The sequence below is a fragment of the Opisthocomus hoazin genome, chromosome 11 (genome assembly GCF_030867145.1).
Source record: "Opisthocomus hoazin isolate bOpiHoa1 chromosome 11, bOpiHoa1.hap1, whole genome shotgun sequence".
Taxonomy (NCBI): domain Eukaryota; kingdom Metazoa; phylum Chordata; class Aves; order Opisthocomiformes; family Opisthocomidae; genus Opisthocomus; species Opisthocomus hoazin.
The window spans coordinates 19,334,282-19,359,497 of NC_134424.1; the positions used below are offsets into that span (position 1 = coordinate 19,334,282).

The 25,216-nt window shown below is 37.6% G+C and overlaps 1 protein-coding gene across 8 annotated transcripts in view; it reads left to right on the forward strand.

Annotated features, from left to right (window-relative positions):
• DOCK3 (dedicator of cytokinesis 3) overlaps positions 1–25,216 on the forward strand; it is a 225,148-nt gene that overhangs the window by 127,625 nt on the left and 72,307 nt on the right. For all 8 annotated transcript variants that reach the window (XM_075433137.1, XM_075433142.1, XM_075433138.1 and 5 more), the window contains exons 13-18: positions 4,110–4,198; positions 7,945–8,070; positions 17,887–18,011; positions 23,380–23,542; positions 24,034–24,140; positions 24,855–25,026. In XM_075433137.1, coding sequence (XP_075289252.1) covers positions 4,110–4,198; positions 7,945–8,070; positions 17,887–18,011; positions 23,380–23,542; positions 24,034–24,140; positions 24,855–25,026 — 782 coding nt within the window. The remainder of the gene's footprint in view (positions 1–4,109; positions 4,199–7,944; positions 8,071–17,886; positions 18,012–23,379; positions 23,543–24,033; positions 24,141–24,854; positions 25,027–25,216) is intronic.

Consider the following 25,216-nt stretch of genomic DNA (forward strand, 5'->3'; position numbering starts at 1 on the left):
TGCTGAGTTAAGAATTGCTGACTTCATGGGGAATCTTTAAATCTTGCAGTTGTGATTGAAATAAGGCACAATTGAATTTAAAATGTAATTAGACTTGATCAACATACTGTTTTTTTATTTTCCTTTTTTTTGTTGTATGACCAATAGCACTGTTTGTGATGTTCCATTTTTATTTTTCAGTCAGATTATTATGCTAGTAAAATTGTCATTTCAGCTGTGCTTACACTAAAGTACTGCGTAACATCTATAGTGCATCCCTTCGTTATGTGGTAACAAGCTATAGCACTGATGGCACTTTTTTCCTGATGTGATTCCATTCAAGCTTAGTGAGTTTAGGAGGTTGGTTATACAGCTTTACGTATACTAGTGCAAATAAAGCTGTGTGACTTCAATGTTAAGATAAATAAAAATCGTAATTCAGGTTAATAGGGACCTCTGTAGTGCAACCTCTTTCTTGAGGCAGGGCCCGGCTATGAGACAACACGAGGCTGCTCAGGGCTTTATCTATTTGTGTCTCGATGTCCTCCAAGGATGGAGACTGCACAGCCTCTCTGGGCATCCTGGTGCAGTAATCTTGACTGTCCTCGTGGAAAAGCTTCTTCTGATATCCAGTCTGAACCTTTTTTGTTTGTGTGTATGCCTGCTGCTTTACATTGTCTCACTATGCACCACTGAAGAATCTGGCTGGCTCTTTTGTCTTAATAACTGCTTAATAACTGTAGGCCTTGCTGTTAATGTTCCCCCTCTTGCCTTGCCTTCTCCAGGCTGAAAAAGCCCATTCCCTCAGCCTGTCATCCTACAGGATGTGCTCCATCCATCCATCCATCCACAGGTCTCACTCCAGTTGTCTGGTTTGTATTAGGGAGTCTGAAACTGAGCACAGCATTCTAGATCCAGACTAACAACTGCCAAGTAATGTCTTTTCCCAACTGACAGTAGAAATATTTAAAGAAAATAGTAGTTGAACATTGATATGTTGTGTAAACAGTAATTTACCGAAATATAATTTTGAATATAACTTATCACTGGAGAAAGTTTTCTCTAAAAGGCAAAGACTGTATCTTTGCTTTGTGAAAAGGTTTGGGAAGTTCACTAAGCATACAGCACGAGTTACTTCTTGTGGGAATAAGATTTTGGGTTGAATAAAAGTTACAGGATGAAAAAAGTCCTGAAGCAGTAACAGGTGCATATAAAATATGATATAATAATGTAGCTCAGTAAGTATTATTTCATATATGTAGGGATTTTTTATCTTCCAAGATGTTAAGTTAGAAAAACACTTAAACAGCTGCAAAACCTGTATGACGCCCACATTTTGGTCCCTACCATTGTCTGAATACCTCAGGTTTGTCATCTGTGAATATGTAAGTTAATATCTAAACTCTGTAAAAGAGCTTAGGAGTTAGTTGTGGTCTAGAGACAAGGAAACTTAATGAAACTGAAGATCTGCCTGTGTCTTCTGAGGGCCTGATTGTACAGGCAGACCCAGAAGACCTCTAAAGGTGCTGGTGACACTGAATCCACTGCTAAACACAACAGCCATAGTCACTTTTATTAAAACACAGTTCACAAGAGAGAGGATTATATGGCTCATCTTTCAAGTAATAGCTTAATAAAGAGGGACACTTCAGTTCTTCACCTTGTGCACCCCCAGCCACCCCAATCTAATGTGTCTCTCTCATACAATAAGATGGTAGGCTATGGACTCAGAATGTCGGGCTTATTTGCTCGATTATTTTCTCAGTGGCACTGCAATTCTTGCATTTTTGGCTCTGGATCCTAAATGGAAGTGTGGCACTTCTGACTCAGGTGCCCAAGATCCAGAAAGAAGCAAGCATCCAGGTGTGTTCTTAATCTGTGTCCTGCTTTGCTGGCTCTCCACTCACATGGTGATTATTTTGTGAGTTATCATTAAAAGGTATCTGTATTTCTTCATGACTGGAAATTAAACGGAAACACTTGTCTCTAGTGCTCTCAGCCACCTCTGTCACAACATAATTTCCCCATTCTGCAGTGTCACTAGTTTCTCTCTTCAAAATCATGCCATCAGAGTAATGAGAATATCTATAGTTATTTACAGAGGATTTTTTTTTTTAATGTTGCTTCGTTTAGAAGTATTTATACATAAGGGTGAAGGGCATGGAATGAAGCAGTAAGAGATACTGGTTTTTGACTTTCAACTACACAGTTATGCAGCCTGATCTTATTGTGATGGAGTAGCATCATGATGCAGTAGAGAGCGCAGCTCATTCTTTATCATAGTCATATCTTCTTGTTGTCTTTATAATTCTTATTAACTTGTATTTTGAAGTTAATATAATAAAATTTAAGGAAACAATCCTGAGAAAGGTTAAGAATGAAGGAGGGAATTGGAAAGTTAGCCATAAAAAAACAAACAGAAGGAAACTCTCATATAAGTGCATGCAATGTCATGCAGTTAAAGTCTCTGAAATTGCTAAGGGCATCGAAATGGTGATGGGAGATGTTGGGAGCTGTTGAATCCAGTAGTCCAACAGAGGTGAGGCTGCCACAGCTCCATGCCCCCAGGCGCAGCCAGGCGCAAGGCTGAGCCCGTATCCCACATGTGTACATACACACCGTACACATACAGCTGGCCACCCAGATCAGACAGGTAGAAAGCACACATTCATACAAACACGTACAGCACCAAAGGTCTCATCCGATTTTCCTCTCTGGTTTATCAGGGTATAAAGTTGTTAGTGGAAAACATATATCTAAATATGTGCACACACTGCAGATCTCTCCAGTCCCTGGTTTTAGATACTCAGCTCAGGCACAGGGCATGGCCAGGCAAGCATACTGACAGCAACCTGTTTACATGACTGGGCCATTTTATACCCTTATCCCTCTATTTCCCTACATAAGTCTTGAACAGTCCCAAAACATTCTTCCCCGGCATCCCATAATGAGTCCTGTATCACCGAAGGCAGTGACCCGTTTCAGTCTTCAAAGCGTTGCAGAGAGCCTTTCTGGCTGACTCGTCTTGCTGGGTGTTAGACCTGGACAGCGTGCTTAGCATCCTCCTGCCACAGCCATTGTTCCCCCATCTGCCATTGTTCCTCTTCTCCTTTGCGTTCAGGGTGAACCTGTAACTGCGTAACCTAGCAGGAAAGATGGAGTTAGTAAGAAATATTTAGAACAGCTTTGTTTGTAAGTGCTGCTCTTAAGTGGTGGTCTTGGTAAGATGTACATCCAGCTGGTTTGAATCCAACTGGTTGTGCAAGTGCAGTGCAGCCAGCTATCCTGCCTGAATGTTGATTGAACAAGGTCATAATTCATACACCAAGTTGCTGTGTATTATTGAAACTGATATTAACAACTGAATTTTTATTGGTGAAAAAATTTGAGTGGAAATACGAGAAATCTGTTGACAGATAATTATGTTGTAATTGCTATCCTAGAAATTTATTGAGGATTTACAGACGAGAATGTAACTGAAAATGAAATATAGCAGTATTTACAAATGTTTATTAAAATTACATATAGATGAATAAATAATTGTGAAATGCTCCTTCTGAAGACAACACACATACAGAAGAATACTCTGTGGTGTTATATATTCTTGTCCTGCAGTTTGGGGGGGGTGTTGCATCATATTTCAAGGCATTCTGTAAAATACGTAAGTAAGCAAAGTCTTGTTGTAAATGCCTGAGATACTAAAAAAGTCAGGGGTTTATTTAGTGTTTCAAATTTCACATTTTATTTCTTTATTTTAAATTTTTTTTAATTAAGCACAAAAAGGTAATATACGGCAACAGGTAATTTCACCTTAAAATTAATTTTCTACATGCATAGAATTCATATAGAATGTCCAGAGCTTGCTTCATTCTGTCATAATATGAAGAGTGAAAGAATGGCTTCAATGACAGAGAAGTCACCACAGGCTCCAAAGCGTCTGTAAAAAGAAGATAACTATTAGGGAATGTTTTGTTTCCTTCTACTTTGACAAACAAGACTTAATGTGGAATTTCTCTCATTCATCAAAACCCCACAACCTTTCACACTATCTCTACAGCAAAGTTGACTTTTCTGTCCGAAGATGGTTCATCAGAAAGCTTTTAACTTGAATCAGTGTTCTTTTATTTTAGGTGTAACAACGAAAATGAATGGTGCCAGATTCATGAAAATATTATTCGCAAGTCCAGCACCAAATACACAGCACCCAGCTCAAACTATGGTAAATATTTACTTGTACATTTTTGTCATAATAACAGCTGAAGATTTCCTTTAGGAAACTGCGAATTACTTATAGCAGAGAAATTCAGTGAAATGTGAGATTATCCATAGCTGAATTTCCTACCTGTGATGATTTAAAAGTATAGCTAAAATACATTCATGTTCAGTTTACAGGTGTAAATCTGTATTGTGTCTGCCAATTTAAGCAGAAGTTGAAAGAAAAACCACACCTGATATCTTTCCTTCTCAGATATGGCTGACAATAATATTAATTCAGCATGCTATATTTCCTTCATCATTATATCTATAATGTTATTTTATCTCAAGAGAGGTCCGCAGTGGAGAGCGCTAGTGGCTTGCTACAATATTAGCTTACTCTGTGAGTCTTCATTTATTGGCTGTTGCAGTTACGGAGTATATCTGTGCCTGTGAAACTGCTGGCCCATGGGAGGACACAGCATAAGCAGCCATCAGCATTGGCAGAACTCCTTTAGAAGTTGTTTTGTGACACTGACTTAAGTTACAGTGACCAGACTTGGCTGCACAGGAATTGAAGAATTTAGATTTTATTCATCAGAATTTCCCCGAGTAAAACTGTCTTCCCTTTCAATCCTGTATTCCCTTCAAAAATCCAGGTATAACACGTATCTGAGGCTTACTCTTCTGAGGATACCATGCATCCTTGTCAACAGAAGCAAAGCCAGAGGTTAAATTTGTCTAACATACTTGTCTGACTGTTCAGAAAATTCAGACTGTCCAGAAAATACCTACAGATTAGTTATCAAGAAGACACTCTGTGATAGCTTCAGTACTAAATGTTTCATTACATAGTTGAGGAGAATAACTATAGAGTTTGTGCCACCTTTTAAATCCATTTTTATTTTTCTAGTGAATGACAGATAAATATGGAAAGTAAATATTTTTTATGTTATCTTGTTACCTCATTTAATGATTTCTGTAGTTCGCTAATTCAACGGTATCGTTGCCATTCTGCTCCAAATGAACCGGCCAGTAAGATATAGTTCTGCTTAGGTACAGCTAGTTTTGCATTCATTGCTGAGGGTGTGATTCATTGGCATACTGCTGTCTGAATACTGGTATTGTCTTAAATTCACTTGTTTGCATATTGAGATATTGTAGTGGAATATGCAGTTCACGCTCCCACAGAAGATACTAAGCCTATCAGTAAGCTAATAAAACAGTTTTCAGGTTTGGAATTTTATTATATGCAAAGCTGGTCTCCTTCCCTGCAGTTCCTCATGTTACAGTGAAGGTCATCCACCACTTATCATTAAGACGTTTTCCTGAGTTGTTTATAACTGTGAAAAATTGGACTGTTTGCATTTATTTCCAATGCCAGGTATCTGCCTAAAACTTCTCTTTTTTTTCAAGCATGAGGTTTCTCAAGGAGCAGAAAAAAAGGGAAATATTAGCTTTCTACCCTTGCCTTTGGCTTTTTAAAATAATTATTTCAGAGATTTCATGAAGATCTACTGTATCTCTGAAGTAGGAGGTTGAAACTTGGTGGAGGTATTGTCCTGGTGGGAGGGGCAATATTGCATACTGACATGATTTAAGCATAAATAATACAATTTGGGCCTGTCAAAATCTGCCTTATGGTGAGAAAATGCTCAAATCACAAATGTGATTTTTCCCTAGAGAAAAGCTCTCTGGTTGTTTCTCTCCCCACCATCCCAGCTCTTGTGTCAGATTAGTCCTTCAGATCTGCTGCAGGGAATAATAGAAAACAAATGGAAGGATAGGCTGGGTGGAAAAAGAGGACTGGAGCGTAGATTTACAGACCTCTTGGGGAGAGCAAGAAGCTACGCAGAAGTTTTTTGGGGTGGAATATATGGGAGAGTATCACAGAAGTAATATGTGTGATATATAATAATATATAATAATATATAATAATTCACTTTAATATAATAATAATCAATATATTAATAATAGTATGTAATAATATAATAAACTAAATTTAATATTATAATAATACCATGCTGGAAAGTTACATATTCTGTTACCTCTAGTGACAGATTTTTATAGATAATAGATTAAATCTGGTACCATTTATTAAGTACTGGACGTGTTGGGTGTGGAGAGGTCTGAACTTCCAACTTGATGATCCAAGTTAGAAGTTGCACCAGTCCTTTATGCTGGAATTTGTGGAATTTATTTTTATTTGTTTGTTTTTAGTAGCAAAAGAAAATACAAAATGAACACATTTTTCTCTCAGTGGCAAATGTAGTCAAGACTGATTTCTAGTGAACTTGGCTCCTGTGTTCTGTTAAACCTTCTGTAGCGCACACACACAGACATAAACTCATACGTGGTAGGGTTTGAATTTTTTTCCATGGTTACAAGGCCTCTGTTTTCTCTGCAGTGCTTTGCAGCACTCTTCTGCCTACTTAGCTGGACAGTTGCAAGTCCGTGTTTTGGCAGCTTTGGAGTACATAGACGCTGATGGTCCACCTGGCTGGTTGGCCTCCCTTTTCCTTTATTTTAAGGCTTTATAGTCTTTCTTTTCATCACAACCCCAAGCATTCATAAAACCGATACAATCTTCGTGTTGTCTAGATACCTACTTATTTGCCAAATTTGGCTGAAGCCAAACAACAGGCTTGAAAATTATTTCAAGGGAAGAGCACAGAAGGTGGGTGGGAAGTACCTGGTATTACTGTTTCATTCCCCTAGTAACTTGTCTAACAAAATGGCAACTACATGTTGTTCTCAAAGCCCTTGTATATTAGGAAATAGCAGAACTTTAGATGGCTAACGCAAGAATATGTAGACAAGGCAGCATTTGCTTTTGTATGTGTGGTTCCATGGAGTGAACAGAGAGAACAGAAAGAACTATTGACTAACTGTCATTCAATGAATGAGATAAAGATTGTGGAAAATTACTATGTGAACATAATTCGCACTGGTATGTGAAACTGGTAGTGTATGCTCAGCAGATGAGACTTAGCTTACATGGTTGAGCTTAATCCTAGCATTTTCTGGTATCTTAATGCTTGACTTTGTAACTTTACCAATACATTATCCTCTTTTTAGGGGCGTAGTATGCTATAAATGAAAAGCAACTAGAGAAAGCAATTGGACTGAGATTAACTGTGTAATTACTCCTAGTCAAGCTCTTCAGTTGATATACAGAACAAAGAGTCGCAATGAAAGAGCTACTTGCTGAGCCTGTCTTACTCTAGTTTTCTGAAGTCAGTTTGACCAGTGGGTACTCCTGAAACATGTTGAGATACTGAAGGGAATTTCATTAAAATCAACATTTTTGTGAAAAGTAGTTAAAGAACAAATGCAACAGACATGCTTTGATATTAGTTGTTTTTTAATGACATTAAGTGGGATTAAGGCACTCTAGAGATGTTCTAGGGCGTTATGTGATGTGGTAGTTCAGACAGAGGTGGCATTGCTCATACAGGTGGTGTAACCTGCTACATGTGAGGAACAGAAACAATGCTAAGTACTTCTGTAACTTGTGACATCTCTGCAAAATTAAGTATTCTATTTTTTTAAAATTGTACTTTACTATAGTTTTGTGCTCTTAACTGGTCCCTTAAAGCAGTTTTGTTTCTTTCGTTTCAGTTTTAAATTACTCCAAGGGAGACAAGAATTCTGTATTTATATATTTGTATTAAATTAACTGTGGAGCAAAGCATTGTTTTACCTGCATGCCTTGTATATCCAGACATCTAATTCTTAGCTCTGAAAAAATGAACATTTTTTTTTTCCCAGGACTTATAATATCTCTTCAGCTTCTTCGTGGTGACATGGACCAGATTCGAAGGGAAAACCCCATGATCTTTAACAGAGGTGTTTCTGTTACCAGGAAGCTGGGTTTTCCTGATGTTATAATGCCAGGTAAATGTAACAGGTCTAATCTTAAAATATTGGTCATTTTTTTTCTCATACTCTCCCAGACGAGCAATACTGGGATGGGTGCTTTACTTGAAGAAGACAAATAGTAGAAGAGTTACCTTATTTATCAGTAATGCTAATTCCAGATTCAGGGAGGCATGCTAAAACATTTTAATCAATGAACAAAACATTTTAATCAACAAACATTTTAGTAATAGAAGGCGTTAAGTTCACATGTATAGAAGGTGACATGGAAAGATAGCTTTGATATCCCCCCCACCTCCCCAGCGGTTTAGATATCCCTCATGCATGTTCAGTGTAGAGATGTTTCTTCCACAATGCGTGAAGTTTCTTCTTCCCAGTAATCCAAAGCCTGGAAAAAGAGTTTCCACTTTGCCACATTGATGTTTGGAGTTAGTTTGGTCCTTTTGTAATGGTTGACAATACATGAGGCTGAAAATCTGGTCTGATTTTCCCGCTGGCCTCACGTAGCATCTAGACCATGCAACAGCTGTCTTGACTGAAGCATTGCTGTGCTCTTTGCTTCTTACGCTTGGAGCAGCAGCTTGAGATGCTTCATGTTTTGGCACAAGTCAAGGTAGCCCCAGCATAGCCAAGAGTTCATTTAGGGAGGAAACCGGAACCTAGCCAGTCATGCAATCAACAGATATAAAACCTGGCATTATACTGTCTTGATTTTTACAGCGTAACAACAAATAGGCTTACTAATTATATTGCATGTGTAGCATTGGAAATACTGCCTCATTGCTATGCGTCATAACCAAGACCAAAGATGACTTTGCAAACATAGGAAATTTTATGAAAGCACAATTGGAAAAGTATCAGATTATATTACTCGAAAGACTGCAGTGACCCATCAGTATCAAAAGTAGTTGTTGTAGCCTCCAAAATGAGGAGCTTTGGAAAGCACAATAAAGATAGGGAGTAGGTGGGAGAAATTTCTAGAAACTAAAGTAAAAGGATTTAGAACTGAATGAGTTTTATTTACTAATGGACTTGAAAATAACAGGAATACAGCAGCAGAGGATGTGGGCTATAAAGCCAATTACAAATTTTAGTCTTGGTGACCTTATAGCAGTTCCAGTCTTAACCCAAAGCAATCAAACAGAGAAAAGATTAAATATTGATTGTTGTTATGCAGACACAGCTGCTGCAGGGTGATCTGCTGTAATTGTGATCACAGCTGGATGTCAGCTACAATAGCTAGATCACAGCTAGGAAAGTCAACATCAAAAATAACATTTATATACCTGTATAAGTGGACTGATTCCCCTGCAAGAATTGCTTTATTCTCCATTTTTGTGTATAGAGCTGTCTCTCAGGTGCTTCAGACCACTGAATTTTAGCAAAGATAAGGGATAGCTTTATGGCCTCTGCATTCCCCCTAACTGTTTTTTCATTTTCTGGGCCCTAGCTTTTTCTCCAAGCTGGCATGGTGGGCCTTTCCTCCGTGTGCTTGCGCTGTTTTGGGCAAGGCTTTTATCCAGGGCATGAACAAGCAGGTTAGCAGTTTTCATGCGAAAAGTGCTCCTACCCTAAACTTTTAAAAGTCTCTGTTTGTAGCAGCTAATTCAGATTTCCAAAGTTTGTTTCTCTCTCTAATTAAGAACTCTTTTGAAAACACTGCCTCAGCGCAAAAGATGTCAACCAAATCATAAGTATATTATTATGACTTCTGTGATATTCAGCTGAGACCTTGGACATTTAAGTAAATTAAAACCAGATTCCACAGCATATATTTGCAGCACTCCCGTTGTAAGACTCGCTGCACGTGTACAGTAGTGATCTTCATGGCTCTGGTCAGCCTGTCAGTTTTTCAGAAGGTATTCTTCAAAAGACCGCAGTTTCTTGGTAAGCTCATTTTTGTGAGAACTACAATTCCTTCTGGACAAAACACAGGGATTTTAAGATGATAATCTGTTTGGAATTGGGCTTCTATATATGTAGATCTGCTCAAAATATGGAGTGATACAAACAAATGTGTGGAAGGACCACCATTCTGCTGTTAAATGCTTCCTGCCCCTCTGGAGGTGCTGGACACCCAGAACATCTCCTCGATTTGGAGGAGGCTACAAGAGGTCTGCATATATAGAGTGTAGATGCAAAGCTTTACGCATTTGTATTTGGAAAAAAAATGGCTTACATTTGTGGAGAAAGACAGTTTGTAAATGTCTTTAAACACCAAGTTAAGAAAAGAAAGGCGGCCGTGGTAGTGTGAATAGAATTTCACTGTAATGATAAATTAGGGCATTGCCAGAGTAGAGATGAGATGTGGAGGAAGAGGTAGCCATGAATGGTGCTCTAAACAAAAATTTTCATTATCCTGGGTGTTCTCCAGGATAATGAAATCTCTGGAAAATTTAGGAGATTAAAATAACATGTAACTTTACTGATGCAATGAACAGTGTTCATGCTAATTACATACCAGTGTTTTTGTAAATGAAAACATGTTTGACATTATTGAAGTGACAGCAGATACTTACCTGTTGTTTGCTTTTAAAACAATAGATCAAACTGGGGTTTGAGTTTGCCTGATGTCCAGGATAGAACATTTGGGTAGAGTAAGTTATCTTTCAGGTGGATTAGCCAAACTACATAAAGAAGAAATGCCTATCAGTTTACTTTGTGTTTATGTTGTTACAGCCAGAATCAAACATTATTTCTTAGCTCTACTAGTATTGTCTGAAGATAGAAAATATTTTGGTTTTGTTAAAAACTAAAAAAAAAAAAAAAAAAATCCAACCCTGTCATGCATGTTAGCAATTCTCAATCATGTCTGCTGCTTTAATTGTCTTTGTCAAACTACCTTTTCCTTGCTTTGTTTCAGAACTGTTTCTTTCTCATTAAAGACAGAGTTTCCACTTTCAGAAAAGAGCACAGAAAGTTCATGACTTATATTTTGCATGTGGATGCAGATTTTTCAAGGCAATGTGATTTTAGAAATGTTTTTATGAATAAATTAATAAAGGGTATGTGACTTAGCATTGTTAAAATATGCAGTGATCATTCTGCTGAACCAAGAAATCTGTTTTTAAAAAAGGAAATAGCTCTAACATTTCGAATGAATCTTCTTGGTCATAGGTTTTAACACTTTCATTTTCTTTTTTAATAGGAAATCCTTTCACACGTACACATCTTAACCATTAAAATTCTGTAGCTGTGCCTTATCACACAGTTTTCCTACCCCATTTTGTTTTCAAAACAGTAGCATTAGTCCCTGTATCAAGCCCTCTTTTTCCCTCGCTCAGATATGACCAGCAGAAGTGGCAGCTGCTCATCATTAAGAAATAAAGTGAAATCAGTCTTTATGTGCTTATATGTTGCATGGCTATGCAGAACAAGATTACTATCCGACAAAATAACCATGCCTGTCTTCGTTTCTAAAGATAAAATGTTCTTTGTTTCCTAGTATGTTGTGATCTGAGAAGAGCATTGTAGAGACTTTAATTCTCTTTTTTGTCCAAATCAGAAGGGATGAAGTCAAACCAGCCTCATGAAGAGGTGTGGTGGGTTTTTGTTCATTTGTGGTTTTTTCTTTCCTTTTCTAAATTGTGACTGGGTTTAAGACCATCCATCTGATCCTGACAATTTTACCTTTCCCCAGAGATAAAAGCAATGAGGCATGTGCTGCTTGCCTTTTGGATTGCAACTTTATTTGTATACAGAACTTGCTGATCAGAAATCTGTTGCATAGGCATGGCGTTTGTCAGTTCCCCAAAGGACATCCCTTCCCTTCCCCATGTGCTGATAAGTATTCTGTCTTTTACTTTGATCCTCTGATGAAAAGTGCATGCTTCATCTTCTACTTGTGAGTGATGTTTCTTTCTCTTTTTTTCTCTCTCCTTGTCTTAATTTCCTGGATTCTCTCCCTTCCCTTTATTCTCTCTCCTTTCTTTCTGATGCAGAGATGAAGATAGTTGGGTGTAAGTTTCTGCTTTTCTGTGTAATGTCTGCTTATTGCTTGCTTTTTTCCATTTTTGTGTCTTTCATGGAATGCTGGGGATTGGTAAAGAGAGCAAATCATGACATCATAGGGCAGCTTTGGTAACAGAGAGGCATAGACTTTGTCTTATCAGTCTCTCTTCGTATCACAGTGTTTCAGACAAATGTAGTAGCTGTGACAGCTGAACTGGTAGCAAAGGTGAGAAACATCTCAGCATCTGTTCTGTCAGTGAGCACAAAGCCGTGGCAAAAGTTCTCAGAATGTTCATGGCAAGACAGTCAATGAGAATAAAAGTAGAATAAAAAATATGTCTGTCATTGATAAACTTGCAGAAATGGAAAGTTAAAATACTAAGCTGGAGGAGATAAGAAAAAAAACGTATTAAAAATCAACTTAACCACTATTGAAAGGAAACTGGTTTAGGGAAATAAATTAATTTAAAGAGAGCATTGTATAAATTCTTTTCTAGACATAGAACAATGGATAGAAAATAATCTAGCAAGTATTGTTTGTTCCTTTGCCTTGAAACAATTGAGTGTTCGGTTCACTGAAAGCTAGGGGAACACACAGAGTTAAACTTGCATAATGTTCTCGTTACAGGGAAAAAAAAAAGTTAATTTGCCATACAGACAGTAGATTAAAAGCCTTGTTTCCCCTTGCTGCTGTAGTATTACTCCCAATAATGTTAATAGTTTGCATACTGTAACTATTTCAAGAATATAGGCCTTAAAAAAAGTAGTGACTGACTGGTGAAAGGGCAGAGAAATAAACTGCTGAAAAGGATCTACCGTGATTCCTGGAGACTGTCTGACTGTACTGGGCTCCTGAATTTTAGCAGGCAAGTGGTCATACAGTGGGCAATACCGCAGAGTTTTACACCAGTGTCGGAGGTGACTTCACTGTTAAAGCAAGGGAAAACCATGCAGCGTGAGGCCCGGCACTTTAAATCTTTTGAGACATGATGGAGAGCAAGTCCACAATGGTTAGCCAGAAAGAAGGCCAGAGAGTGTTGGAGACCCTTCCCATACAGCGCACTTGGTCAGTTCTTTCCTTTAGTCTGTTTGGTTTGAAAAAGAAACGAGGTGATCACAAAGCTCATTGTGGGCCTCGTTCCGTTAACCTGTTCTATGTTGAAATTGCCACACTTCAGAAGTAGTTCGATGTTTTTCATTTGGAGAAAGTTAGAATATAAAGTAAGGGCATAGTCTGCTGTCTGAGATCAGAATCCAATTACTGGCACCCTGCCCTTGTGCCATGGCCTCCAAAGGTGCTGCAGAGAGGAGATCCCCACCAGGGGAACGGCTGGTTAAATGGGGTACTCCTGGCCAGACAGAAGAGCCATCACCATTGTAAAGAGCTAGAACAAATAATAGCCAAAGCACATTATAACACTATCCATGAATATAAGTATTCTACATTTTATAGTTTGTCTCAAAGATTTGAGTTACTTGCTGGACTGAGTCTCTTACAGAGTCAAACCCTTAGTGTTTCAAATTGCTGTAACTTCACTGAAGTCAGTGATTTTACGCTAGCTGTGGGGATGTTCATTTATATATAGGACATAAACGTATGGTTTTGGTTTCTCTTCATAAGCCATTGTGGAAGATACTCTTGAGTGTCCTTCTTGCCCATTCGCACGCTGGGGGTTATTGGCACTCTTCTGTAAAACGCCAGTATTTTCAAAAAGTTGCTAAACCCAGTGATGTCGAGTAGACAGGATATCACAGTGTTGGGCCCTCAATAAATAGGACCATCTCAACAATTCAACAAATACAGACAGACGTACTAATTTTTGTAAATAAATTGTTTTTTATATTCTTGTTTCATATTCTGCTTAAATTGTCAAAGACTAAACTTTCAGTTTAAAAAAATCCACGGAAGGTTCTCTGGATAATCGAAATACAGTTATTTTATGAAGTTACTTGAAACTACACCTGCATACCCTGAATGTTGTGAGCTGCCCCTTTTCCCCAGCTTACAGGGATATGTTACAAGTCCTTTATGGCCACACTAAGTCATAAAACATTAACCTCTTGGAAAACAAATTTGCTGGAATCAAGATGTCAGAGATTTGCTTGCCTCTTTCTCGTGTAGGAGTTTACATGAATGATGTAATCTTTTTTTGACACAGTGTTCACCTGTATAAAAACAGGGACCATTCCTGTCCTGAGTGTACAAAATCTTTTAGGATCCCTGAATAAAAAATGTTAGATTAAATGTGGATGGTTGCTGTAAATAGTTACTACGTCCGGTTCAAGTAACTGGTTAGTCTTCTGCTGGAAAACCTACAAATCTGATTAGGATAAATCCCTCATTCGAATACATCCTAGACAGTTATTGGCCCTTGGACTACTGAATGTTATTAAGTCTTGAAAATGATGAACAAGTATTTGGAAGGCTTCCGGTGCATTTCTTTATATTGTAAACACAAAATTTATATCCAGATCATGTAGCCTTTTCCACCACTAGTTTTTTTTCTCCATTACCATGAAAATAGTTTCAGATGATGTGAGAAAAGATTTCATATCAATATAAGCGAACCCCCCAAAGCTATAATTTATGATTTATAACTTAAACAATTGTACATTTGATGTAAGGCTTTGTAAATAGGTTAAAACAAACAAACAAAAGAACCCGCCTCCTAAAGGTGAAGGGAGGGTAAAGAAAGAGCTGCATAACACAATAGAAAAGAATTCTTTTTTTATTACTGAGAAAAATACTGTAATTCAAGATACTTCATGAAGAATTAGTAACTGCGTATGTTAGAACTGCATGTATTTTATGCTAAAAAGCAGTTTATATTTGGTTTCAAATTGAAAGCAATTGTAGAGAGATGGGCTTTATAACAAATGCCATTCTGAAAACTCTCATTAGGTTTTCAGTTCATCCTTGACAGCCATCTACAGAGAGACCTGAGTTTCAAATGTCATCTGCAGGTTTTAGTCTAGAAATACTCTGGCCCACTAGCCTGCTAGCACTTTTTTATTCCTGTACTAATGATGGGAGGCCACAGCTGACCCAGTTTTATAATCTGTGCTGCTCTATTTGTGAAGATGTGAAGTTGGTGTAGCGCACTGTTTTTCTCTCAAAATGCAAGAGATATTGTCACTTCAGAGCCAGTCCTGTTTGTAGTGTAGTCTGCCATGCAGAGAGCAGGAATTGTCCGGTTTGTTAGACAAGTTCTTTATTTATCATTTTCTTTTTACAATCGAATTGCATATGGGAAAAGCTCTATCTGCCGAGATTTTTAACTTGATATGTAGCTGTCATTCTGTGTTAGAGCTGACAAGGATCACATCTTGATCGTACTGATCACACTTTTTGTTTAGTCACATGCAAAGTGTTTTCTCTAGCCTTGCAATCTGCATACTCAGCATTTTTAATAAACTGCTCTGTGTTCAAGCATTTGTTCTAGTTTTTGTGCATCCCATTAGTGCATCTGAGCTCAAATCTCTCAAAAACAGTTACAGCTGGAGAAAAATGGCTTGCAAGGACTTGACAAGAGATGTTAACTAATATGTTGGGGAAAGGAGATTCTTCTTTGTAGTAAGGCTATTTTCACTGAAATAAACAAAAGTCTGTGTTTGTAGTTTAAACTCTGGATTTTCAAGAAACTGATGGGCTCCATACGTGATAGTTAAATGCTTTCTGTCTTTGCTAGATACATTTACTTTTCTGTTTTTACTATATGTAATGGCCTTTTCTATTTTTTTAAGATTCGATAGACAATATTTTTACAAGAGAAGGTGAACCGTTGTACTTCATTACGTACTTTTTCCCTTCTTTTATCTTTGTTTTGATGCAAATCCACTTTTTTAGATTCCTCTACCCCTACCCCAAAGGCATTTTTTTTAAATTAGTGCAGTAATATCCCTCCTGTTAAGTTTAATGGAAGATAAGATGTGATGTATAACTAAATTCCACCTTTAATTTAGGCTGGAAAATAATTTGCAATCTGACATTGGACTTTGTGTAGCCAGACTGTCTTCCAGAAAAGAGGTCATAAATAGGAAGCTGCAATATGCTAATTATAGTGAGTACGATTAATTTCTATTAAGAGTTATAGCATAGAAATTGAGTCTTTTTCCCATGTTGTCCAAACTGCTGAGAAAAAAGGATGTTAAGCAGAAGGATTTAAAAACAAAAGTCCCTACTTAAATTATCTTTTGCAATGAGTTTTGTATTTCCTTGATAGGCCTATAGTCGACACACAGGTAGCTTAGCTTGATTTTATACAGCAAGGTAGTTTATTCTGTTGTTGTGGACTGTGGAGTGTTGCATTTGATGACTTTTGTTTGATGAGAAAAAAGAGATCAAATATTTGAGGTCTTTCACCAGCCTCTTGCTTCGTCTTTTTCCTGTTAATGGCCCATAGCATTTTCAGGCCTCTAACTGTGAGGTGTTTCCAGCAGTCAACTCTGTGTGAATCCACAGTGCGAGTGAGGTTGGTGGAAAAAGAAGGACATTTTGCATACAGATATCTATTCATAAAGAGTTCTAGCAGAAAGCACTGAATGTCAGCTACAGAGCTCTATTTTCCATGCTTAAAAGGTTGTACTTATCTCCAGAAATAAAAATGCAAGTAAAGACAGGACTGAAAGCTTTTATTGTTTGTCCCTACAGTAGATTAAGGAACAAATGCTGTGAGGTTATAGACTTCAAGAAGAATTTGAAGTGCGTTTTTGACACAAAAGCATATCCCTCACTGCCTGAAAGCAAATGCTGCCTATTTCATTGTGCTTCTGATTAATGAACAGAATTAACTGCATCAGCTTCTCCAAGTTCTGGAGTGGAAGAATCAGACATTCAAGGAGTATCTGCTTTGCTGGATAACTATTCCATTACTTCATTATTTAGTCTTTTGAGGCTGCTTAACAAAATACTTGCCTTGAAAGTGTTTTCAATTTTTTGTGTTTTTATATATTGTCCTTTAGTATGTTTGCTTTTGTGGCAAATAAGTAAAAAGAAGTAGTAAGTGAGCCATCAAGAAATGGTGATAGTAACTCAACCTTACAGAAAAATAGGTGCTACCTGCTATCCTTTTGGTACATGCTTTAGTATTGACTTGCATTAGTTTTGAACGTAGTTTTCCATAGATCAGATTCTTAAAAAAAATAAATGAGCCTAAAATCTGTCAAATTCAGGATAACAAGATGCTGAGATAGATGCTACCATTTGTATTTCTCAATATAGTCATTTGCTCTGAAAGCTCTTGAAAATGAGGTAGTGTGACATTGGCAACTATCCATACTGCCCGCTTTTTATATGCATGCATATGGACACCAGAGGCTAGCCAGAAATCTCACAAAAAAAATTCAGTAATTCCTTCTTAATCCATCTGAGCTGAATTACAACCAGGTTTCCAAAAAGGCTGCTTTTATTTTGTTGTTATGATAAAAAGAAATTATGAAAATATAGCAAATACTTGAAGAAGAGCTAACTGAACGTAATTTTTTGCTGATCATCGCAAAAATACTCATTTGTATTAAAATATGTTGGAAATAGGAAGTCTGATGTCAATGATGTTTTGTCAGGCTTAGCCTGATACTTCCATAGCTGCTAACTTGGCAAAGTAGGAAAAGGGTTTTTCCCTTCCCCACTTACTCACGATAAAAGCAAGTACTGATTCAGAGTTCACACTTAATAAAGGCATTACTAACAATGGTCTTATTTTTATGCATTGATGTTAAAAAGTTCATCTTTATTAACAATTAACTTGCTGCTTGGAATGATTTGGGCATTCGCCATAGTCTTGCAGAACACAGAAAACGGTTTGCAGAATCAAAATATGGTGCACACAGGCACTGAGCCTTCCGTGTTGAATTTAAGCATGTGACTCCGCTCTCTTATTGTAGGTGATATACGTAATGACTTATACCTGACATTAGAAAAGGGAGACTTTGAAAGAGGTGGGAAAAGTGTGCAGAAGAACATTGAGGTGACCATGTATGTGCTCTATGCGGATGGAGAAATCTTGAAGGTAAGTGCTTTTTTTCCTCTTTGAGCTTCAGGTGCCATCTGCTTGCTCCATCGACATGTTCTCGTATTGTGTTGTCTCTGATGCAAGGGAAGTGCTAAACTAAAACTTACTTGTCTTTTTTTTAGGTAAGTTTTTAAACTATATATTTAGGTAAGTTTTTAAACTATATATTATGATGAAGGCAGTGGTCAGTTATAAATCTGAATGAATTTGAGCACTTGGGGAATGGGAACGTGGAATATATGGAATGGGAGTAGGAGACTTGGAGAAAACATTCATAAACTGAAAAGCTTATGTAATTTCAAAATGCAATGTCAGTGGCTATAGTAAAAAGAAAGTTTAGTGTAACTGTAGTCAGAAAGAACTGAAGAGTATATGACAAATATCTAAATCTAAATAATGTGTCGTACAACATGGTGAAATGTGACTACAAGAGAGACTTTAAAATCTGAGTTGTTGGCATTACGGTACTAAAAGTAGTTTTGGACAATAAATTTGAGTTGCCTTGTTTCCAAAATCTTGGCTTTCACCCTGGGATGGCTCCATTCCAGCTGTGGATGGTAATGTTTAATGTTTTTCTTTCTTCCTCTGTTGTTACTTTCAGTATTATTGAAGAGAAGAAGGTAGATAAGTTAGCTTTGCATGGGGTGGGACGGTGCGAGGATAGAGAAGTAAATGGAAAGTATTTTGACATAAACATCTACCAGAAATAACTCTTGTACCTTTTTTTTACCCCACTGCAATAAAATGACCTTTGTAGCCATTACTGTAGGAGAGTCTAAACACCAAAGTGCTTCTGTGCCAAACTCATTGCCAGAATCTTTTTTTTTTTTAATTGAAAGGGGCACTTTTCCGTTATTACTACAGTTGCTTGTGATTTCATTAACAGTAAAGTATATCACTTGTAAGGAACTGGTTTGTGCTCGTAGCTGTTGCAGGAAGAGAAGAATCCTTTTCTGTTTAATTGCATTAGGCATACCTTTCAAATTGAGTCACATATTTTGAATCATCGCTTTATTTCACAGCAGTCTGCCAAAGACCAGTGCTGGTGTTTACCCTCCAAACTGCAATATCAGCATCTTCAAATGCTAACATACATAATGGTAGCTAATTATGCTGTAATGTATGCTGTGGCTAATGATGAAGTATAAAAGCCATATAATGTCTAGACATTATCAGTCTTAACTTCTGTGGTTCTGGTTGGAATAGTCATTCACAGATACCAAGTTATCTTTTTCTTACGCTTGCCTGTCATTACTACTGTAACAGCACTTCAGGGCTTTAGGTGGGATAGCGGAACAGATGTGGTACAAAGAATAGTAAACGGTGGTCAGTCCACTAAGGAAAAATCAGGTGAACATTTGTCATAAAGGAGAGACTCTACATATAAAGGAACTTCTGTGTTTTTTAAATTTTAACCACATATTTCAAAGAAAATCTTCATACTAGTTTTTATGTTATTGCTCCTCTGTAGAGTTGTAGTCAAAGCAACAAAGAAATTTGGTTTAAGTCAGGGAGATCTTTGGTTCATTATGCTAATAATGCCTAAGATCCACTGTATTTCAAGCATACAGACTCTAGAATTTTTCTACATAGGAAATACTCAAAGGGGTAAGCCAGCATATGTACTGAAAAACAAATAAAAGGGCCATCAAGGACAATAGATACTGAACTCTTCTTCCCTTTAATTTGAACTCCTTCCCACTACTTAGGTACCATTGTGTGCTCTCTTAACTGCAGAACGGAACTAGAAAAATAACATCTAAAACTGAGTATCTGTTGAACTATATGCAGAAGCATAGTTCGAAAGTGCTAAATGACAATTTGAAGGAATAGTGACATGTACATGAGAGAAAGAAGCAGCTACTTAGACTAGAGGTTGCAAACTAATTACATCTTCTCTTTTTTTGTCACTGCCATAGTTTCTACATGATTTAAGAATTCTGCAAATTCATCTACCAAAGTTAATATAAATGAGACTGCCATCTGGAATTACTTCTAACTTAGTGGGTTAATTTACCATTCAGTGGTAATGTCCTTGTCTTTGTAGAAGACAGTTGACCCTGTTAAGAGTATATGGCTGCTTGCAGTCTATAGAAATGCCCTGAAAATTGTAAGGATTCAGCTCCTTTAACAGTACATTTCCAGTTTGTCTCAATGCAGATTTCAGTTGTAGAATACGGGCAAAGTTTGTGCTCAAAATCTTGCCCATGCTTCGGGTGAAAAGCCCTGTGAACAAAGAGCTCTGTCAGTCCCAACCATGCCACCTGTGTGACAGGTTTCAGGAAGTCTAGGTATCCATTGACCTAAAACTTAATGCAGGTCTATTCGTCTGGATTATTTTAGTATACCACTAAATGGATACTGTGCCTTTTATATTAAGAATTTAGTTTTAAACCCTAGATGGCTTATTTTTCAGTGAAACTGTAATTTCCAGTATGGTCACCTAGAGCAGTGTGTGGTGACCTGCCATTTTCCATTAGGAGGGACAGGTTTCACCCAAAGGCAGAAGATGATTTCATTCCTAAATGAAGCAGCTGTAAATAGACTGCTATATTGGGACTTTAATGTCAGTCATTCAGCACAATCTGAAAGAAAATACTAAAGACTGCAACAAGAGAAGTCTAAGAATATTTTAGTATAAACGTTAAGAATGAGGTGTGTGTTGGGCAGGGCTTGGTGTGCTGCTGACAAAGGGAATTGCTTTGCTGGGTTCCCTGTCCCCTGAATGATCACTTGCATGACCCAAGGTTGTTTTCACAGTCAAGTGTAGCTATTTTCTTTCTTCTATTTCATTTTTCTAATTATGATACTAATTTAATAACTTTCAGTGGGTGATACAGTAGAGAAGCTAATACCAAACTCCAATTCAAGGTTAGTGGTATGGACAGAACACTGAAAGTTTAATCATTGACCCAAAGCACTACTGTTCTTGGCTGAAATACCCTTTGCTGTTTCTGACTGATGGCCTTTCCAAAGCAGAGACTGCAAATGAGAAAGTGTACGGAGTTACACAGTACAGTGGGGAAATTGCCACAAAATTTTCATCTGATATTAGAATGAAAGCTTTAAACTTTTCCTGACCAGCAGCACAGTCCAAATCTGAACTATGCCTTTGTGAAGACTCTAGCAGAACCATAAGCGGCATTAATGAGAATATTCTGCCTGTCTCAAATCCTTATTGCTGTTGAGTATATCTTGGTCCAGAAATAGTCCTATTGAAAGCACTGGAATTATTCCCAGAATACAGTGCTCTTCGACATGAAAATGAGTATTTCTTTTTCAAAATGGTCTTACTCAATTGTTGGTATCTTTCAATATAGTCTGAAAAATAAAAAACCTTGACACGTTTCTCACTTATTCTTCTTTCTGTTCCAGTAGCAGGAATGTCTTATTAATTGCAGGCCATACCTTAAAAGATAAAATTATTACCTGGTACTTTTTCTAGTTTAGCTTCCCTTACTTGCCTCTGTCCTCTAATTCACCTACATATTTGGGTCCCATGGTAATTAGGTGTACGGAGAGTAGTTTCGTGTTTGTATTTTGCACATCACAATTCAGAACTAAAGATTAAACAATCCTCCCTCCTCAGACTATAAATTGTAGTATAAATGCATAGAAACTAAGTTAACAACCAGAGGAAAAGACTCTTGAGCTACTCTTTTATTTAAAGCTTATAGCATGAAACAGCATTCAAAGACTGACCATTTGTCTGCCAAGCGAGGTAATTTTTTGAGGCAACAGAGAAAAGCTCACACTAAAATTTGAATTTTTACTGTACCTTATAGAAGAAATCCAAATCCTATTTTACTAAGAACCTAACACAGAATGAGGTTTTGGGGTTGCTGAGTCGAAATCCAACAAGATACGCTTACCAAAGAATGCAGCAGAGGTATTGCAGGCATTCTGGTTTTTAGTACTGCCGCCACTACTCTCACTTCAACCTGTTTATATCTGCAGCAGTTCATTCTTGTTGCTGTATTAAAAAAACACACTTTTATGCCAGGATTGTGGCACATGCCATATGGTTACTAAGACTTACTTGAGAGGACTGAGTTTTGTGAGTATATGCTGCAGTCACTCAGTTTGGCTTAGAGCCTTTGCAGTGAATCTCTGTGCAAGGAGGCTGTTCTTGCATGGAATCCCATAATTCCAGAGAACTTGTCTGTCTTTTGGGGCTCCTTTACAAGTTCTTAACTTTCTTGAAGCCAGAGGAATGTTACCACAGGCCGAATTAACTGGGTCTGGTTAATGGGATGTACTTGAGTTGATAGTCCCTTGATTACAGATTAAAAAGGTCAAATCGACATTGTTGATATTTTCTTGGAATAGAATTTAGAGATGCCTTGGGGAAATGGCCAGTACTTCTTGTCATGATACTATTCCATGGCGGGGGTTTCCATCAGAATTTGTACTGCGTGTGTTGTTCTAGGTCTATGTAGGTTCTGTTTCTTCCTGGATTCATTATCCTTAGAGATGCTAAGAGTCTCTAAGGTGTCTTTTGTTCTGCATGGTTTTATAAGTTACCGCATCTTTTGGATCGTGTTGTAAGTGCTAGGTTTAGAACATGGGTTAGTGCCTGTATGTTCCATGTCTTCATTACAGAGGACCTTTTACTGTCCTTATTTCAGGACTTCAGTGTTTCTCCTAACTTCCTTCACTCATGTTGTGACTAAGGATTTCTGTATTTCCTAAATAATATCAATTCATGGTTTTCTTCATCTGTATTTTGAGAATACATAGATTGGTCAATTTCTCTGAGCTTTTTATATCTAAAAGCAGAAATTTAGATCCCGTGATATTTTTAGGTGATGGCTATTCAACAGGAATTCTTTGCTTAGCACTAATGAAATAACTCAGAGCTTTCTGGTTTACTCAGTGAGGCTGGGTAGTTGTAGTTTCAAAAGACCAACATTTTTAAAAGCTTGAAAAGTTCAGGTATCACTTCTGAACTGAGATACTGAAGCAGAAATTGGATCAAATTGTATTTTCAGAAAAGTCTAATGTTATAACTGACGGTCCTATTAGGTCCTTTTTTCTTGGACTCGTCTTTATATATTTGGACTTACATGTTTATTTTACCTATTCTATGCTTGACAGAAAACTTAGCTTAAATAATAACTTAATGTAAATAATAAGATACTGGAATTCATCTGGTGTCATAGGTCTCCTAGCTCATCCTTTGACCCAAAACACATTTTAAAGATCTCTTCAAAAATTTCAGGTTTCATTGTGTCTGAGTTTCTGCTTCTGACTCTTATGTCTACAGGAAGATGGGAATTATGTAAAAGTTATCACCGTGTAATAAAATGACTCATCTGTAGTGATGCGAGGTCTTTTAATCTTAAATTGTTTTCTGTTGTTCCAGGACTGCATCAGCCTGGGCTCAGGAGAGCCAAGCAGGAGCGCATACCACTCTTTTGTCCTTTACCACAACAACAGCCCTCGATGGGGGGAAATCATCAAGTTGCCCATCCCTATTGACAGGTTCCGTGGGTCTCACCTCCGGTTTGAGTTCAGACATTGCTCCAGTGAGTGAAAAATACAACCAAGAGAAATCTAAAAAAACCTGAGGTCTTTCCATTGTTAATTTATATTCTGATGAGGCTGTTACTGGGTGAAAAGCAGGAAGGGGGTGCCAACTGAAAACACAGTGAAGGTGCACTGCTAATTAGCCGGTTGCTACGTTTATTGAACAGCACATTAAAAACATCATGAACAATCAGTGCAGGGCAAAACAGTCTGTAGATATTCTCCCCTGCTGTTCTTTTGCTATGTATTCCTGTCGAGTGTTTTCTTTACAGCATGTATATTTTATATTTTCCTGTGTTTGGCATGTTTGTGTTTGTTTTGAGGCTTGTCGATCATTTGCGTAGAATTAGACATAGTATATTATGTATTGTTTCTTATGTAACCTGCATGATTTTTGTTAGGCATGCAGAGAAGTTAGTGAATAACTTTGTGACATATATGGACAGACAGAATATGTACAAATACTATCTATTTCTATCTCTTGCTACAGCAAAAGACAAAGGAGAAAAGAAGCTCTTTGGTTTTGCATTCACTCCATTGATGAGAGATGATGGCACTACCTTGTCAGATGATATCCATGAGCTTTATGTTTATAAGGTACCAATTCTCCTCTGCAGACTTTTCACCTACTCATCTCTACTTCAGGTTAAAGAAGTAATGGTCATTACATTATCTCTTCCCCCTGCCCCTTAGAAGTATGTGAGCAGCAGATTAATAGTGGTGTCAAAATTTTGTAAATTCCAAATCACATGACCAGGTATGGATACAGCCTTCTATTCTAGGTACAGCTTACCTTCTCCCTTCAGATAAAGATGATTTATCTTCTGTTAATCCTATCTATTTTGAATTCACACTAGTGTTTATGAGCATTCAGCAGTTTTACCAGCCTATGGCATTACTCTATACCTTTGTATTATGAAAATATGCTGTACTTCAAATGCATCATGTTACAGCACTACAGCTTGGCAACCCTGTAGCAAGGGGCTTGGGGGCAGCTGTTTGGGTTTTTTCCTCTTGCTGATTTACCTTGGTTTATTTCTTCAGTATGATTTTCAGACAGCAGCACTGGGTTGTACAGTTGGAAGATAGTGAAAAGTTGTAGAGAGTCAGTGGTTAGGAGACCACACTTTCTAGAACTGAGTCTGTTTTGTGTGTATACAGGCCTGAAGGTGGTAAGCACAGCTTTTTCTCAGAAGTGCTTTGTGCACCCAGAAGATGAATAGAAGTACTGTTAGACAGTTGCCGTCAAAGTGTGAGTATGTGGAATGAGCTAGACTAGCTACAGTTCCATTTCTTGTCCTGTACCTGCAGTGTGATGAGAACAGCACGTTTAACAATCACGCACTGTACCTGGGGCTGCCTTGCTGCAAAGAGGACTACAATGGCTGCCCCAACATCCCTTCCAGCCTCATTTTCCAGCGCAGCACCAAAGAGACCTTTTCTGTCTCCACACAGCTTTCTTCTACCAAACTGACCCAGAATGGTAAGCAGCTAATCCTTCAGAATTGCCCAGGGCAACAGGGATTCTGAAAAAGGGAGATAAGATGGGTGTGCTTGTACTCTGTTTCTTGTACTAAAATACTCCTTTGTTATAATTTAATTATATGTGTGCTTTTTTTTTACTAACACTACTGAAATGAGCAGAAACTGATTTTTTGAGGAAATAAGGATAT